The sequence below is a fragment of the Equus asinus genome, chromosome 13 (assembly GCF_041296235.1).
Source record: "Equus asinus isolate D_3611 breed Donkey chromosome 13, EquAss-T2T_v2, whole genome shotgun sequence".
Lineage (NCBI taxonomy): Eukaryota > Metazoa > Chordata > Mammalia > Perissodactyla > Equidae > Equus > Equus asinus.
In genome coordinates this window covers 4,502,946-4,520,178 of record NC_091802.1, presented here as the reverse complement: position 1 = coordinate 4,520,178, position 17,233 = coordinate 4,502,946, and the positions used below count along the sequence as shown (strand labels likewise).

The following is a 17,233-nucleotide window of genomic DNA, read 5'->3' as shown; positions in this document are numbered from 1 at the left end:
GCTCAACAAACATTTATTGAATAAATAAACCACAGACTAGAGGTAACTCAGAAGAAGGAAAAGGCAAGTTCCTCCATTCCTGGCTCCTGTAAAACAGCCACTCTAGGTATCCTTTGGGAGGTGGGGAGGGGGGTTAACAGTGTCTTTGAATATCAGGGGTACCTGATGAAAACTCACAGGACTTGGTTCCCAAGGATAAGTATATCAATGAATTAAGCTGCAGTTGCCACAGATGGGGAGGGGAGGGAAGATGGTTCTAGATGGGAAGAGTGGAGCGGTGGGACCGAGGGATGTCTGTGCCTTCCCTAAGATCAGAAAGGGGAGCAGCTCCTTTTTGTGTGTGTATGCTAAAAAAAAAAAAAAAAAAAAAAAAACATATAACATGATAATTGCCCCCTTAACAAATTTTTAAGTGTGCGGTACAGGGTTGTTACTATATGCACATTGTTGTACCTCTAATACTCACTCAACAACAACTCGCCGCTTCCCTCGCCCCCAGCCCCTGGCAACCGCCCTCTACCTTCTGTTTCTATGAGTTTGATTATGTTAGGTACCTCATTTAAGTGGAGTCATATAGTATTTGTCTTTTTGTGACTGGCTTACTTCACTTATCATAACATCCTCAAGGTTCATTCGTGTTGTAGCATGTCTCAGGATTTCTTTCTTTTTTAAAGCTAAATAATATTCAAATGTATACCACACTTTTTTTAGCCATTCATCCACTGGTGGACATTTAGGTTATTTCTACCTCTTGGCTATTGTGAATAATGATACTATGAACATGGGAGTGCAAATCTTTCTTCGGGATCCTATTTTCAATTCTTTTGGATAAATACACTGAAGTGGGATTGCTGGATCATATAGTAGTTCTATTTTTAATTTTTTGAGGAATTTTCATACTGTTTTCCATAGTGGCTGCACCATTTTACATTCTTACCAACAGTGTACAAAGGTTTGGATCTCTCTGCATCCTCCCCAACACTTGCTATTTTCTGGAGTTTTTTGATCATGGCCATCCTAACAGGTGTGAGGTAAAATCTCATGGTTTTGATTTGCATTCTCTGATGATTAGTGACACTGAGCATCTTTACATATACTTGTTGGTCATTTGTATTTCTTCTTTGGAAAAAATGTCTATTCAAGTGCTTTGAAAGGACAGCTCTTTTTTGGAGGGAAGTTTTGCAAGAGGTGGAGACCCGTTGGTGTCCCATTTACAGGGAATGCTCTACGTGGGGGAAAGACCCAATTGAGTAGCCTGGGAGCCCCAGACACAACCCTAGTGCTCAGTCTCGATGCAGAGTAAGAGTGGCCTCCTGCCTTCAGAGGAGCAGAGACCACGCAGGCCATGTTAGCTGAAGGAGCAGCTGAGACACCGTGGTGCTTACTCCCACATTCTGGTCTGCGTAAACCCCTGGGTTGCAGATCAGTCTTAAGGGAGGCACTGTCCTGAAGGTGGCTAAACTCCTGTGGCAGTGTATTTTTGTTTAAAGTGAGGTAAAATTCACATAATATAAAATTTACCATCTTGGCCTTTTTTTTTTTCTTTGAGGAAGATTAGCCCTGAACTAACTGCTGCCAATCCTCCTCTTTCTGCTGAGGAAGGCTGGCCCTGAGCGCACATCCATGCCCATCTTCCTCTACTTTATACCTGGGACACCTACCACAGCATGGCTTGCCAAGCGGTGCCATGTCCGCACCCTGGATCCAAACCGGCGAACCCCAGGCCGCCGAAGCGGAATGTGCGCACTTAGCCACTGCACCACCTGGCCGGCCCCCATCTTGGCCATTTTTAAGTGCACAGTTCAGTGGCATTAAGCACACTCACAATGTTGTGCAACCATGACCACCATCCATCTATACAACTTTTTCATCTTGCAAAACTGAAACTCTATGTCCATTAAACCCTAACTCCCCATTACCCTTTTTCCCTCAGGCCTTGGTAACCACCCTTCTACTTTCTGTCTCTGTGAATTTGACTACTCTAGGTACCTCAGATGAGTGGAATCATACAGTCTTTTTGTGTCTGGCTTATTTCACTTAGCATGTCCTCAAGGTTCATCCATGTTTTAACATGTATCAAAATTTCCTTCTTTTTTAAGGCTGAATAATATTTCATGGTATGTATATACCACATTGTGTTTATCCATTCATCTGTCAATGGACACCTGGGTTTTTTTGGACCTTTTATGAATATTCAGCTATTATGAATAATGTTACTATGAACGTGGGTGTACAAATATCTGTTCGAGTTCCTGCTTCCAGTTCTTTTGGGTGTATACCTAGAAATGGAATTTCTGGGTCATATGGTAATTCTATTTAATGTTTGAGGAACCACCATACTGTTTTCCATAGTGGCTACACCATTTTATTTTATTTTATTTTATTTTATTTTATTTTATTTTTTGATTTTTGTTTTTTCCTTTTTCTCCCCAAAGCCCCCCGCTACATAGTTGTATATTCTTCGTTGTGGGTCCTTCTAGTTGTGGCATGTGGGATGCTGCCTCAGCGTGGTTTGATGAGCAGTGCCATGTCCGCGCCCAGGATTCGAACCAACGAAACACTGGGCCGCCTGCAGCGGAGTGCGCGAACTTAACCACTCAGCCACAGGGCCAGCCCATGGCTACACCATTTTATATTCCCACCAACAATGCACGAGGGTTCCAGTTTCTCCACATCCTGACCAACACTTGTTATTTTCTGGTTTTGTTTTTGAAAGTAGGCATCCTAATGGGCATGAGGTGGTATCGCATTTTCGTTTTCATTTGTATTTGAAGTGGTGTTAAGCATCTTTTCATTGGCCATTCATATATCTTCTTTGGAGAAATGTCTATTCAAGTCCTTTGCCCATTTTTTAATCTGGTCATTTGTCTTTGTGGCTATCTACTAAACTTTCTGTCTGGCTTTTGATTCTGCCATTTATGAAGTAGCACAGGTCAGGTATTGTGTAAAGCCAGTAACACACACAATCTCATTTTATCCTCACAACATTCTTGAAATGCAGGTACAATTAGTATTCACATTTCATAGAAGAGGCACCAAGGCCCAGAGAGGTTAAACTACTTGCCCGAGGACCAGGTCTGTGTGATTCCAAGCCTTGGCCTGTAACCCTGGAACTCTCACCACTTCTCACCTCTGTGGCAGGTTGATGGGGAGGCTGGGACAGGGCACTCTCATAAGTCACATGGGTCTCTCCCCTGAAGCCCAGCGTGCTGGGAAGAATCCCAGGCTGAGGGTTCAGAGCCTGGAATCTACTAGTCTCAGCCTTGCTCCAACTGGCCAGGAAGCTTCCAGCACAGTCACCCCATTGCACTTGGCCTGTGACAACGTTGAGAGTCAAGGGAGGTTATGGATGGGAAAGCACTCTGAAAAATCACACATATCAGAAAGAAGTGAAGCACTGTTAGGATTCACAAGACTGGTGCATGAATCATGCCTGTGTCTCCTAGCATCTCAGAAGCTGGGACTGTCTCCCGGCCAGTAGCCCACAGAGGGTCTGGGTGGCAGAGGTCTTGCCTTCTGGTGTATCTTTTCTCAAACCCCGCAGGCGCCCAGCAGAGAGGGTGGGGAGCAGTTACAGCCCGGTGCTGGTCTCCTTGTGGGCACTGGCCTCTAGCGCCGGTGGTGTTCAGAAGGCAGAGTTATCTTCTGTTATGTGGCTCTTCTTATATCAATCCATGAAAAAGGCAAGAGGCCAAGTGTGACAGGCAGAGCAGTGGTCTCCCAAAGATGTCCACGTCCTAATCCCCAACCACTGAATATGTTTCCTTACATGGCAAAAGGGACATTGTAGATGTGATTAAAATCTTGAGATGGGGAGATTAACCTGGAATACCTGGGAGGGCCCAAAGTAATCACAAGGGTCCTTATAAGGAGGGGGGTCAGAGTGATGCAATTGCTGGAAGGGGGCCTGAGCCAAGGGACGTAGACGGCCCCTAGAGGCTGGAAAAGGGAAGGAAAGCGATCCCCCATAGAGCCTCCGCAGGAATGCAGCTCTGCCAAAACCTTGATTTTCCCCGGGAAGACCCAATTCGGATCCATTTCAGAACTGTAAGTTAATAAAACTATGTTCTTTTAACCCACTAAGTTTGTGGTAATTGGTCAGAATTTCTCAACAGAAAATGAACAAAAGATGTGACCAGGAATTTAATGGAAAAGGAAATACATGGGCCGGTAAACAAAGACACAGTCAATGTGGGCAGTTGTCTTGGTCAGCTTCCGGCTGCCTTAACAACATGCCATAGGCTCAGCGGCTTAGAGCAGACATTCCCACTCAAAAAGGGGGAATAGGAAAGAAGGAAGGGCTGATGGGTCCCAAGCAAGTCCAAACCTAGTCTTTGTTACAGCAGCATAAGCTAAGACACCAGTTATTAAGGAAATGCAAATTAAGGCCCCAATAAGATTCTATTTTAATTGGCAAAGTAATTGGAAAAACTTAATAAGCCTATCAATAACAAGCATTGGAGAAGGGAAGAGGATATGGATGTGAGGGGAGGATCTCTCATACAATGCTGAGGGTGGGGCAGTAATTTGGTGGAAAACAACTCAACATTAATCCTAAAGCTAAACCATTCCACTCCTAGAGCCGTTCCAAATGTACAACTAGAATGTACAAGAATAAGAGGGGCTGGCCCGGTAGCACAATGGTTAAGTTCACATGCTCCGCCTGAGCAGCCCATGGTTTGCAGGTTCGGCTTCCAGGCACAAACCTACACACTGCTCATCAATCCATGCTGTGGCAGAGTCCCACATACCAAACAGAGGAAGACTGGCACAGATGTTAGTTCAGCAACAATCTTCCTCAAGCAAAAAGAGGAAGATTGGCAACAGATGTTAGCTCAGGGCCAAACTTCCTCACCAAAAAAAAAAAAAAAAAAGGAATATTCATAAGAGCACTTTTCCCAGTAGCAAAAGGCTAGAAACTGCTTGAGTACCATCAGTGGGAGAGTGGAGAAATAAAGTAAGGTCCACAGGACAATGGACTATTACACAGTCAAATGAATGACCTACAGTGACATGCAGCAACAAGGATGATTCCTACCAAGACAATATTAAGTGAAAAAAGTAGCTCCGAAAAAAATTCCATAGAGCAAGATACCCCTTTATAAAGTTAAAAACAACCAAAATAAAAAATAGATGCCCTTTAGGAACAGATATAAAGGCAACACAACTATGTAAAGAATGTGGAAACAGAGGAAATGGGTGGGGCTTGTCTAAAACAACATTGGGCATGATTTTAAAAGTTAAAATCTGGACAATAGGGACATGCAGATTCACTACACTAATCTCTCCAGCTTTGTGTATGTGTGAAATTTTCCATTATAAAAGAAATTTTAAAATAATATAAAGAGGAAAGCAAGGAATGATGAACACAGGATCCAGGAGGCAGGATGACGAGCTGGTACCCTATGATGAAATGTCGGTTATCGCCAAGGGTCTGGCTCGGCTTTGTTTTGTTTTGGATGGTGAGTTCACTGGCACTTATTATATAACTAACTAAATAACTAAACTAAAGCAAGCCATGCCTGGAGCCATGAAGAAATAAGTGGAGAAGTAGAGGGGAGAAAAGCATGAAGTCAGCCTTGTACACAGTTTTCAGTGGCACTAGGTGGATGGATCCCAGGACATGTCCTCTTGGGGTTCTATTTGCAAGGAGAGAGCTTGGAGACCTGGAGTTCTCCCCCTGGCTGGCCTCAGAGGCCACTTCTGTCATCTGTGTTCCCGACCATCTGGGAGTATCCTTTCTGGCAAAGGCCTGGGCAAGGGATCCGAGGGCCCTGAGAGTCCCGACTAAGAGCTGGTCTGATGTTTGGGATGCCACACGGGGGATCTACTCATCCTGGCAGACTTTTAGACTAAAATGTAGGGGTTTATATTCATCCCCGGCGTGTGTCATCATTCAGGGATCCTGATGCCTTAACCTGGTAAGGAAAGAATGTACCAGGTATTGGAAGAGCTGCTTAGAAGTAGGCTAATGGGGCACCCTAGAAACAAGGTGAGTCTTCTTTTGGGAAGAAAACTAAGAGGCGGGAACCCCTTTGTTGTTATGCATATGTGTGCACGTGTGTTTTCAGTGTTCCCTCAGGGTCGTTTCTTTCAGTGACACCCTAAATTCCACTGAGTCCAGAAATGGTTCTGTCCCCTTTGCAACCTTAATGAAACCTCAGGAGAGAAAAACTCGTACTCGTTTCCTCCCCAGGCCCAGCTCATTTGGCTGTTTTCAAAGTGTGGTCCCCGGACAGATGGGACTGGCAGGTTCAGGATCCCTGGAAACTCATTAGAAACGCAAAAGCCCCTGATTTATGGAGTCAGAAACCCTGAGGGTAGTGACGGAGAGCTGTGTATCAACAAGACCTCTAGGGGATGCTGATGTGTGCTCAAGTTTGAGAACCACTGGTTGAAGTACATTTTATCCCATGCCTGGACTCCTTCTGGCTTCACCTCCTTTCCTGACAATATTCCCCAGGTCATCGCTTCCAGGACTTTGTCACCTATTTGCTCTAAGGAAACCCAACACTGGTTAATCTAATCCCTCACTTCTTGGCTCTGATTCTTGAGCTGCTAGGAGCTGCTAAGAGCTGCTGGAGCAAACCTCATGGAAACAGGATGCTGCTCCAAACTCCTTGCCTCCCACCTCAGCAGAAAACTCTCCACACTGCCCATCCTGCCTCCTCTCCCCTCCCTCTACACCAGCGGCTCCCTCTCCCACTCCCCTCTGCTGCCGTCATGTCACATCGTTACCTCTCTCCGCAAGCCTGTGCCCTGCCTTTTCCCCTGGCGTTTTAGCAGGTAGCTTTCTATGTCATGGAAAAAAGCAAGACCATGAAGCAAGAACTCCTCCAATTTCTCTTCTATCTGCAAACTTATTTGCATCTTTCCTCCTCCTTTGCAAAATCAGTACCAGAGTCTACCTGAGGCTCAGCCCTCCAGCTACGTTCTGGGCCACCTGTCACCCACCCCAGCAGGGACCTCAGGTCACCTGGTCTTCCTCTCCTGCTCAAGTCCTCTCCCCATATTCAAAGACAAATAGCAACTAAAGGACAACATTTTCAAACAAAAGTGTTTAAAATCTATGTTGAGGGGCCGGCCAGGTGGTGCAGTGGTTAAGTTCACAAGTTCCACTTCTGGGCAGCCCGGGGTTCACTGGTTTGGATCCCAGGTGTGGACATGGCACCGCTTGTCAAGCCATACTGTGGTAGGCGTCCCACATATAAAGTAGAGGAAGATGGGCACGGATGTTAGCTCAGGGCCAGTCTTCCTCAGCAAAAAGAGAAGGACTGGCAGTAGTTAGCTCAGGGCTAGTGTTCCTCAAAAAAAAAAAAAAACTATGTTGAGCATCTATATTCTCCAAAGCCGTGCAGACTTGATTTTGAATTCCACGTCTCCAATTACTATGAAGGAGGCCTTGGCCAAATTCTTTACTTTTTCTAAACATCAATTTTTCTTCTGTAAAAAGGGGTATTGTAACACTTTTTGCATAATTTTTAAGAAAAGGGTTAAATATTATCGATGTAAAACGTATTGTAGCAACAAGAGCTTGACATACTGGATAAAAATATTTACTGTTTGAGCCATATATTATATGTTTTCATTTAAACATTTATGTAATCTGTACAATCTTTAAATTTCATTAGGGATCTTATACTTCAAATTCTTACCACATGAGCAGAAACGGAAGCGAACATTCAAAGAAAAATCATGGCGAGAATTCCTTAATTCCAGGTTCGATGGTGAGAAAAGCCCAGTGCTTCCCACGTTACAGAAATTACTTGCCTAGAAGAGAATGACAAAAAAAATAAATTCCACGATTCCCTCTTAATAAAACGATCTATCTCCCTTGTAAAAAACAAACAAACGGCAGTCTTCTCTGCCCGTGCCCCCCGGCCTCTGTCCTATTCACAACCACGTTTCTTGAAAGAACAAGCTACATTAGCTCTCGGCTCTCTTACCTGCCTCCCATTTGCTCCTTAACTCCCCGCAAACTGATTTCTGAGGCTCATCAGTAGCTTCCATGTCAACAAGTCCAACTAGCACTTGAGTGCTCTGCTCCGTTCAATCATTTCATTGAGCACCTGCCGTGGACTGAGTTCCTGGCACAAAGCTGACACATTGGAGGTGGCTATGCGTTTTTTTCATTCAACAAGTATTTTTTGGGCTCCTCCAACGTGCCAAGCACTGTGATGTGTAGGCCCTGGTGGACAAGCTGCCCTTGAGGAGATTACAGGCCATTACAGCAGCATCTGGCACAGGCAGTGATAGACACCTAATGTTAGCAGGTGGGAGGCAAGGGAACCCCAGAAGCCATCCCTGAGGAAATGACACTTGAGTTTAGTCTAAAGGATGAGGAGGGATGCTCCGAGCAGAAGAACAGCATGTGCCAATGAACAGTAGAAACATAGTACAAGAATGCTGTCTTATTCACAGGGTATTATATAGTCACAGAGGAGGACATGAGAGACATTCAGGGAAGGCTTCCTGAGGGAGGTGACACCTAAACTGAGTCTTAAGGGATGACGAGGCATCTGTTAAGGAGGTGAACGACATCCCAGGACGATAATGTAGTACGTACAAAGGTACAAAGTGTGGCATCTTGGGAGAGGTGTATAACACAGGATGATGGCTGAAGTGTAGGCCAGGAGGACAGTGTAGCACCTGAGGGACATCAATGCCATGTTAAGTAGTTTGGACTGAAAGTGATAGGAATCACTGAAGAGGGGAGAGTTTGTGTGTGTGTGTGTCCCCTTTTAGAATGATCACTCCAATTGCTATATGGAAGATGCATTAGAAGGGGCAAGACTGGAGGTGGGGAGACAAGTTAGAAAGAAGGCCATTGTAACGTAATGATAGGGGTGAAAAATGACAGATCGTCAACAAGGCAGTGGCTGTAGGATGTAATATTTAAACAGTAGGATTGATAATATAAAGTAATGCTAACAGGCTTTCAAGTCAGACAGACCTAAGTATGAATCCCAGCTCTGCCCCTTACTATCTGCGTGAACTTGGGCAAGTCATTTAACCTCTCTAAGATCCCACTTCCTCACCTGTGAATTCAGGACAATAATAAAACCAACCTCACAGCTGTCGAAAGGATGAAAGAGCATAATATATGCAAGGATACAGCCTGAGACCGAGCACACAGCGCACGTGCACAAATGACAGCCCCCATCCTTAGCATCCTTAAGTGGACTCGGTTGACCAGATGCAAAAACTGAGGGAGACCAGAGTGCACAATGACTCCAGGGTGTCTGGCCTGCTGTTACTAACGGAAAGCAGAGACAGGAGTAGGCATGTTGGGAAGGAGGCCTGGGAGAGGATGCACTCATTTGTTGGGTATGAGGTGCCCACTGTTGGAAGAGTAATCCTCCATGGGTCTTTTCACACGCATCTGTGTGTGCCAAGAATGCAAGACCCCGACCACTTTTTACCTGGGCCCTTCTCAGTGTTGTGTTTGTAGTAAGTAACCTTGAGGCATGAAGTACTGCTTCCCTCCAGCCTTGCTCATTGTTTCTGATATAAGCAGTAGATTCCCAAGGTCGGTGTTCCTCAGCTGTGGTGCAAACCTGCTGCATGTGGAGCATCCATCTGGGCCCATCCCGCTGCCCCTGTGGGACTCAGAGGCTAAGGGAACCGATGCAAATATGCTGATGCTCATGCTACGTGCTGTGTGTGCCTGAGTAATAAAGTCCTACGTCTCTGACCCAGGAGTCTCATGTCTTCTGCCAGCATCCATGAATCAGTGACAGGTTAACTTAGTAGCTTATGAGCTGGAAAGACAGACTTGGAATCATTGGTGTGTGTGTGGCGGGTAAAGCCTAGGAAGAGGTCCAGGGCCACACCTTTGGTAACATCAACAAGTAAAGGATGGGGGGTAAGGAAAGGAGCTCCCAGAGGACCTCACAAAAGAAACAGAGGAGAGCAGTTCCTTACAAAGCAAAGGAGTAGAGCTCCAATCAAAATAGAGCAGGCAACAAGATTGGATGCTGCTTAAAAGTCGAATAAGATGCAGCCTGAAAGTGGCCACCGAATTTAGCAACCGGGTTACTAGCAAGAGACATTTCAATGACATGGTGTGGCCAGAGCCAAACTGGAGTGTGTGAGGAATGAATGGAGGTAAAGAAGGTGTAAAAATCAATATAAGGCATTTCCAAAAAGCTTAGCTGAAAAGAAAAGAGAGAGGTGGGGCATTGGTGACCAGAGGGGATGGGGCAAATTTAACTTTTCTTTCTAAATAGATGGAAGAAGTTTGAGCAGATTATATACTGAGGAGAGCAAGACCAAAAGAGGGGAAAGTAGAAAAAAAAGAGCACGGAGAAGAAGGATAGAATCAGATCTCTGAAGAAGAGGAAAGGGATGACCTTCTGATCCCAGGTGAGGGACTGGCCTGGGCCATCTTCCCCTGAGATGGCCTTTGCCCCAGCCACAGACCCTCAAGCCGGCCAACCTACCAGCTTGGGCTGTGGTCTGCCACCAGGTGGGTAGAGCCCACTGTCCCTAGGGAGGTGCCTGGTAGCCAGCTTGCCTGGTGGTCTTGCTGACCAGACATGAGAGGCACTGAAGTGTTTCCCAGCCTAGGTTCTCTGGAGAAGCCAACAAGTGTGTTCTACACAGAGAGGGTCCCTGTGAGTTTGGAAGGTGTTGCTCTAAGCCCTGAGCAGCCAGCTTGCAGGAAGACTAAGTGTTCTCTGCCGGCAGAGATGGGCATTTGGGAGCGGGGCATGCAAAGGGAAGAGAAGGCCTGCTGGGGAGAGCAGGGCCTCCTCCAGGTACTCTGGGTTGACGGAGAAAATCCCTAGGGGAAGACCTATGATCATTTGCAGAGTAGGAAAATGAGCTGTCCTTTGCGGAACACCTGCATCTGCTTGGAGTTTCTGTGTCCCCCTCATCTTACTCCCCCAGTTCTTGACATAGTGTTCTCATCCCAACATGACAAAGGAAGGAGCTGAGGACTGGCCAGAGGCTCAGCGCTCAGCACCTGGTAGGCTCCAGCTCTCTGTGATTTGGGATCAGGCTCTCCTCCCCTGCAGCCCACATTGTCTTTTCCCCCTAAAGGCACCCAGGGCCTGGGTCGCAGGCGAGCGCACACAAGTGCTGCCCCTCCTGCAGCACTGCAGCTGAGACCAGGGCAGGGACCCCAGCCCACCAGGGTGGTCTGTGCTCTGTGACAGGAAAGGTCCCCCAAGTGCCTTAGCCTTCCCTCTCGTGGGCCCTGGGTGGCTTTCCAAGCAGCATCGGACCCCAGGGGGTCTGGTCCCTTATGGTCAGGGAGGGAGGAGGACCGGTAGGAGTGTGCGTTCGGTCTATGGGCAGGCACACCTCTGCTTTTCTGTACCGAGATTACTCCTCCTGGAACCTTCTCCAGAGGGGTGAGAGTGAGAACTAGAGGAGACAGCAGTTCTCTACCTTGACGTGCAGACCCTTCGAGAGACTGATGGAAGCAATGGACAGACTCTCCATAAAAGGGCACACACACACACACACACGCAACACACAATCTTGCACATAGTTCCCCGGTTCACGTACCAACCCCCACCACCAGCACCTGCCACCCGGCAGGCCAAGCGTCAAAGGACTGTAATCAGCAGAGAAGCTGGCTATAAATGCAGATTCCAGGCCCCACCGCGGATATTCTCGCTCAGTGGGCCAGGGGCGAGGTCCAGGAGTCTGCGTTTTTAACCAGCGCCTCAGGTGAGGGGCGGATGCTCTGGGGAGCCCACCTGGACAAACCCGACTCTGGGACTGAGAGACCCCCACCCCGCCATGCAGCAAACTTTCCCCATCTGGCCGGGGCATGGGCCGCCACCCTTCACCTCCCGCGGCCCTCACACTCGCGTGCGGTCGTGGAAGCATCTGGGGAACCTGGTGGGGACCGCCAGCGAGGGCCTCTGGGGCCTGCCCACGCCGGTCGCCACCTCGCCACGGCCCCGGGAGGCGCAGCGCGGCGGCCGGCAGGGGGCGCCCAGCAGCCCCGGCCCGGCGCGGGGGGCGGGAAAGAGGAGGGAGGGGACGGCCGCGGAGGGGAGGGAAGAAAGGAGCGAGCGCGCGGCGGCGGCGGCGCGGAGCCCGGGCGCGGGCGCAAGGGCGGGAGCGGGAGCCGAGCCGGGGGCGGGGCGGGGCGGGGCCGCGGGCGGGCGGGCGGCGAGCGCCGGGGGAGCGCGCCCGGGGAGCGCGGAAGGAGGAGCAAGGGGAGCGCGGGCAGCCGCCCGCCCCCGCCCCCGCCCCCGCGCCGCCCGCCCGCCCGCCCGCGCGCAACAGTTCCCCCAAAGTTCAGCCCGGGAGGCCGGCGCGCGCGGGCGGCCGAGGGGCGGGCAGCCGGCCGGGGACGCGGCGTCGCGGCCCAGCGCGGACGGTGCCGGCGGGCGGTGGCGGCGGCATGGGCACCCGGCAGACCAAGGGCAGCCTGGCGGAGAGAGCCAGCCCCGGCGCGGCGCCCGGCCCCCGCCGCGAACGGCCCGACTTCTGGGCGTCGCTGCTGCTGCGCGCCGGGGACAAGGCGGGGCGCGCGGGCGCCGGCGCGGGGCTGCCCCCCTACCACCGGCGCGTCGGCATGGTCCAGGAGCTGCTGCGGATGGTGCGCCAGGGCCGGCGGGAGGAGGCGGGGACGCTGCTGCAGCACCTGCGCCAGGTGAGCGCGGGGAGGGGGCGCGGGGGGCGCGCCGGACTGGGAGCGCCCCGCCCCTTCTCTAGGAGGCCCGGGAGCGCCGAGGGGCACCGCCCAGGGCCCCCTTTCGCCCGGATGCAGCCGGGTCTGGCAGCAGGTGCCTTGGCGCTCTGGCTGAATTGGAGGGCCTCAGGGCAGGGCGGAGGACGGCTAGCCGGGTGAGGCCCGGGTGAGAGAGACCTGTTGGAATAACGTCCCTGCTCTCTCCCCGGCATGCAGAGAAGGAGGCTGGTCCCAGGGGTGGTTGGTGGGAGGAGATGGAGGGAGGGATGCTTGGCCTGGGCCAGGGTTCTTTTCTTCCTCTTTACCCGCTGATAGTCACCCCTGCCAAGGGTCCTCAAGGAATGCGCAGTTGTCAGCCGAACCCAGCTTCCCCAGGGGGAGTCCAAGGACGCAGCCCTAGGGCTAGTAAGATGCCAGTCCCTAGGTCTTTTGCCCCCCTGGGAGGCATCCTGGATTGCGGTTCTGGTGGGAGACAGTGCTTCATCTCCCCTGACTAACTTTGACAGGTGCTCAGCCATGAGCCCCTGGTGAACAGTGGAGAGAGGGAGAGGGGAGCTGGATGTGGTTTCCTGTGTGACTGCCCAGCTGGCAGGAACTTCAGGAGGCTGCCAGCACTCTGCCCTCGGCCTGTCCTGTCCCTGTCCCACTGGTTAGGGACTGACTTTGCAGATCTGGCTGGTCCCCTCTGCTTTAGGGCTGCCCTGGGGCTGGTGCTGTCATCCACCTCTCCGACTTGTTTTCCTTCCTCACTGTCTTTTAAGGGAGGGGGTGGCCTGTTCCGTGTATTTTGTTGACTGGGAGAGAGGCAGGAAGGCAAAAGCTGCCTTGCTGCATTACCACACAGGTTGTCTTGGTCCAGCTTTGGAGGTTGCCAAGGGCAGGCCCCATATTCTTGTTAGATTGACCCCATTAGTGATGGAGTCGCCTGTGGATGGGGGAGGGGGAATCTCAGGTGGCTTGTCTGAAGTTTTTGCATCACTGATGAAAGAGGCTGTGGGAGCACCTTCCTGGGAGGAACTTCCAAAATCTAATCCGACGCACATCCCTCCTGGATTCTGCAGCAACCCCTCCCCCCTTTATATCTGGTGTGCTATTACTCTGGAGCGTGTGTTCCCAAGGTGTGTGCTGCCCAGGGAGACGGAAGCAGACGCTTGAGGACTTGGGAAGCCGTGGGGCTTCTGCTTGCCTTGGCTTTTCCAAACAACATCCAGAAGGATGCCTGAGATGCCACTGGATGCCCAGGTGGCTTCTCTGACTTGAATCTTCAAAGAAAGGTGACATTACGCACCACCCAACTTTAGCAGTATATATTTGTCTTTCAAAAGTTGGAATCCAGTGTATGGCCTCTGTGGAAACTCTTTTGCTTTCAAACAGAATAATGGATTTTCCAGATCATCATATCCCCTTTGCACACCAGACAGTAAGAAGGTTTCACTGCTGACGTGCTGTTCCCCCAGCACTGGGGTAGGTGCTTCGGGGGATGTGGAAGAGTCGAGGGGGCTGAAAGGTGGGGGTCAAGACAAGCCCTCCTTGGAGGGTAAAAGAACAAAGTGAAACCAGAATTCTTATGGGTCGGTTGGGTGGGGCCTGCAGGAGGAGCTAGACACTTTGGGCTCCTCAGTCCCTCTGGGGACGAGTGTGATTCACATCCCAGGGAAGCTGAATTTCTCCCTGGTTTTTGGAGAGTAGATAAGTCCCTAAGGCCCCTGAGACAGGGAGCATTTCCTGAGAAATGTTGGTCTTGTTGATGTCCTGACTGCCTTCTTAGTAGCAAGACTGGAAGGGCTGATGGGGGCAGGAGGGGTAATCAGACTTTCCCCTTCTCTGTGAAAGCAGCAGAATAGCTTGTCTTCCAGTTTCATGGCGTTTGTCAGGCTCCGTCGATCTCTGGCTGGTGGGTGAGGTCTGTGGGCCTCTCCAGAGCCAGCAATGGGCCTGCCCAAGGGGCTTAGAGAGCTGCCCTGTGTTGCCCGGAACGTGCAGATCAGGGCCCCTGCAGGAGATTGTCATGGGCCCTTGGGCAGTGTGGGAGGAGAGCACGGGGTATCCAAGTGTCCATGAGAAACAGGCAGTGTTCTAGGACCCTGAGGCTTCAGAGGACTGTTGAACTGGATCTGTGCTGTGCACTGAAGTGTCTCCCTCTCCCAAATTGTGTTTTCCTTTCTAGTTTGCTTCTCTAGTCTGGAGGTGGTGATGTTCAGAAAGGGAATGAGCAGTCACTGAGAGACAGGAAAACACCCAGGGCCTCACCAGGGGTCAGACAGGGAAGCCTCTCCTTCAGAAACACAGTAGGCAAAGAAAGGGGTGTATGCAGAGCCCAGGTGCTCAGTCCTGCTGGGAGGTTATCCGGGACCTATGGTGTGGGCGTCGATGAACAGGAACAGACTGAGAGTAATAGCAGCTAGGAGAGTAACAGACACGCCCATTTGCATGTCAGTTTCTCCTGTGTCTGATAATGTTTGTTTGGCTGCCAGATTTGTATGTGTCCAGAGCCCTGGTTTGGAGGGGACTTGAGCATACTCAGTCCCTGTGGTTCTTAACCTCTGTGAGTCCTTGAGCTTTTTATGGTCCTGAAAGAACCCTGGACACTATTCGCAGACAAATGCACCAACATACACAATCTTGCAAGAATTTCAGAGGGTTCACAGACCCCAAGATGAGAATATGCTCCAGTGTGGTGCCGTGCCTCCCCCCTGCTGTGTGACTTGCTACGGGCTCGGGATATGGACCGGGACCACGTATTTAATTCATGGTGGCTGCTGGTGCCACTTCTTCTGAATGCCCTTCTTTCTCATCTAAGATTTGGGGGGTGGTTTCCCTGATTGGAGCATCTCCAGCCTGTCTGTGCTTGTCACTTGCTGGGGAAGTATCAGGAGGCCTCCTGTTGTGAATGATCCTGAGCTGCAGCCAGAGGGGCAGGCAGGATGCCAGGAAGCTGCCTTAAAGGAGCAGAGAGCAGTCCCCTTCCTTTTAGGAGTAGTGTGCAATCATGAGAAGAGCCTGGGCCAACAGTCAGCTCTGGCGGCCTGCCTTCTGGTCCTCAGTCTGCTTTGACCTTGGACCCAGCAGATAACCTCTCCAAGTTGTGTTTCCTCATTTCCCAAAGGGTATCTGGGGTACCGAGCAGAGCAAAGGCTACAAAGTGTGTGAAATTGCAGTTGACTCTGCAATCAAGACACTTTCTCATGGCGGTGATGATAAGAAACAGGAGAAGCTGCCCTACTTTGCGTCTGGCCAGGCTATGGGCAGGGGTACCAAGAGGTATCCTTTCCCAGGCTGGGCCCAGGATTTGGGGATTCTGTCTACCTGGCCAGGGCTCAGTCTGCATCAAAAGCTGACTACAAGTTCAGAAGCAGTCTGGGGCGGTGCTCATGGGAATATAAGAAGCCAGCTGTGGAGAGAAGAGGCCTCCTCTCCCCTTCCCTGGACCCCATTCCTGCAGGCCTCACCCTTGCCCAGATGTCTCTCCCTAAGTCCTGGGGTCAGGTTTGCCATCTTTAAGAAGCCCTGGGGAAGAAGTAACCTTTAGCCATGGAGAGAGAGCGAATGCTGGGCTGTATGGAAGGTGAGGTGTCATCTCCTCCGCCCAGCAGTTTCTCTGAGTCCCCCAAACCCCAGACTGGGTAGTTGGCCAGCTTCATGGAACACTGGAATAAGGGACCAGTTTTCCTGGGATATACCAGGCTGAAGCTGCCCGCCTCCCTGCTTTCCCATAAGGAAGGTCTGATCAGGTTGGTTTACTGCCACTCAGTATGGCGCAGCCCTGTTGGCCAGAGCTGTTCAGTGTTAGCCTGCCCAACCCTACCCAGTGGTGTGGCTTGCGCATGGACTTCTGGTTCAGTCTGCTGCGGCCAGGGTGGCAGGGCTGGCTTTATTCTATACCTGGGAGCAGGAGCCACATCAGCTAATGCAAAAAAGAACCCTCCAGGACCTAGGACGACTTGCTTCCCAAGCGGGGCAAGATAATGGACAAGCACTTGGAGGGTCCCTGGGGACCTGGAGACTGGACAAGTCTTTCCTACCTGGAGACAGAAGGATGAGCAGAATGACCTTTGAAGGTCGCCTTTTTCCTCCAACAACCCGTCTAAGAAAATCTCTTCGGGCGAGCAGGTTGGAAGGCCACCAGACACTGAGCAAGAATTTCCGCCACCCTTGGCCCTGATCTCGTTCCCCCTCCACCTGGAGTGCCTTTCCTTATTTCCACGGAATGCTCCTTACCTTTCCAAGGCCACCCTCCTGGCCACGTCAGCCCATGGCTCTGAGATCCAGCTGCCTGTTAGGGCCCGTACACTGGGCGATATTTAATCACCTGTACACAGTTTTTCCTGTGATGTCCATTTCATTTGTCAGACCAAGTCACATGCTTCCTTAAGGTGGAGACCCCACCACTACTGTTGTCCCTGGCACGATGTTGAACACTCGCAGGCCTGCAACAATCCTTAGTAAGTTGGTGTGCTGTGAAGAGGTGCATCTGCCCCCGCGGCCACAGTGTGTCCTCAGAAGCACTTGAGTCCCCGGCTGCAGCTGTGCATCTGGGGGCTTATTTACCAGGCTTGCTAGGACGCTCGTGAGATC

General features: G+C 50.7%; 1 protein-coding gene across 2 annotated transcripts in view; it reads left to right on the top strand.

Moving 5' to 3' along the window:
- The first annotated feature begins 12,128 nt into the window (after positions 1-12,128).
- LRRC75A (leucine rich repeat containing 75A) overlaps positions 12,129-17,233 on the top strand; it is a 45,885-nt gene continuing 40,780 nt past the window's right edge. Inside the window, exon 1 of one of the 2 annotated variants that reach the window (XM_014853307.3) lies at positions 12,129-12,619. In XM_014853307.3, the coding sequence (XP_014708793.3) occupies positions 12,368-12,619 (252 nt within the window). In that variant the 5' untranslated portion in view covers positions 12,129-12,367. The remainder of the gene's footprint in view (positions 12,620-17,233) is intronic. The other variant, XM_044746226.2, reaches the window with a different exon arrangement.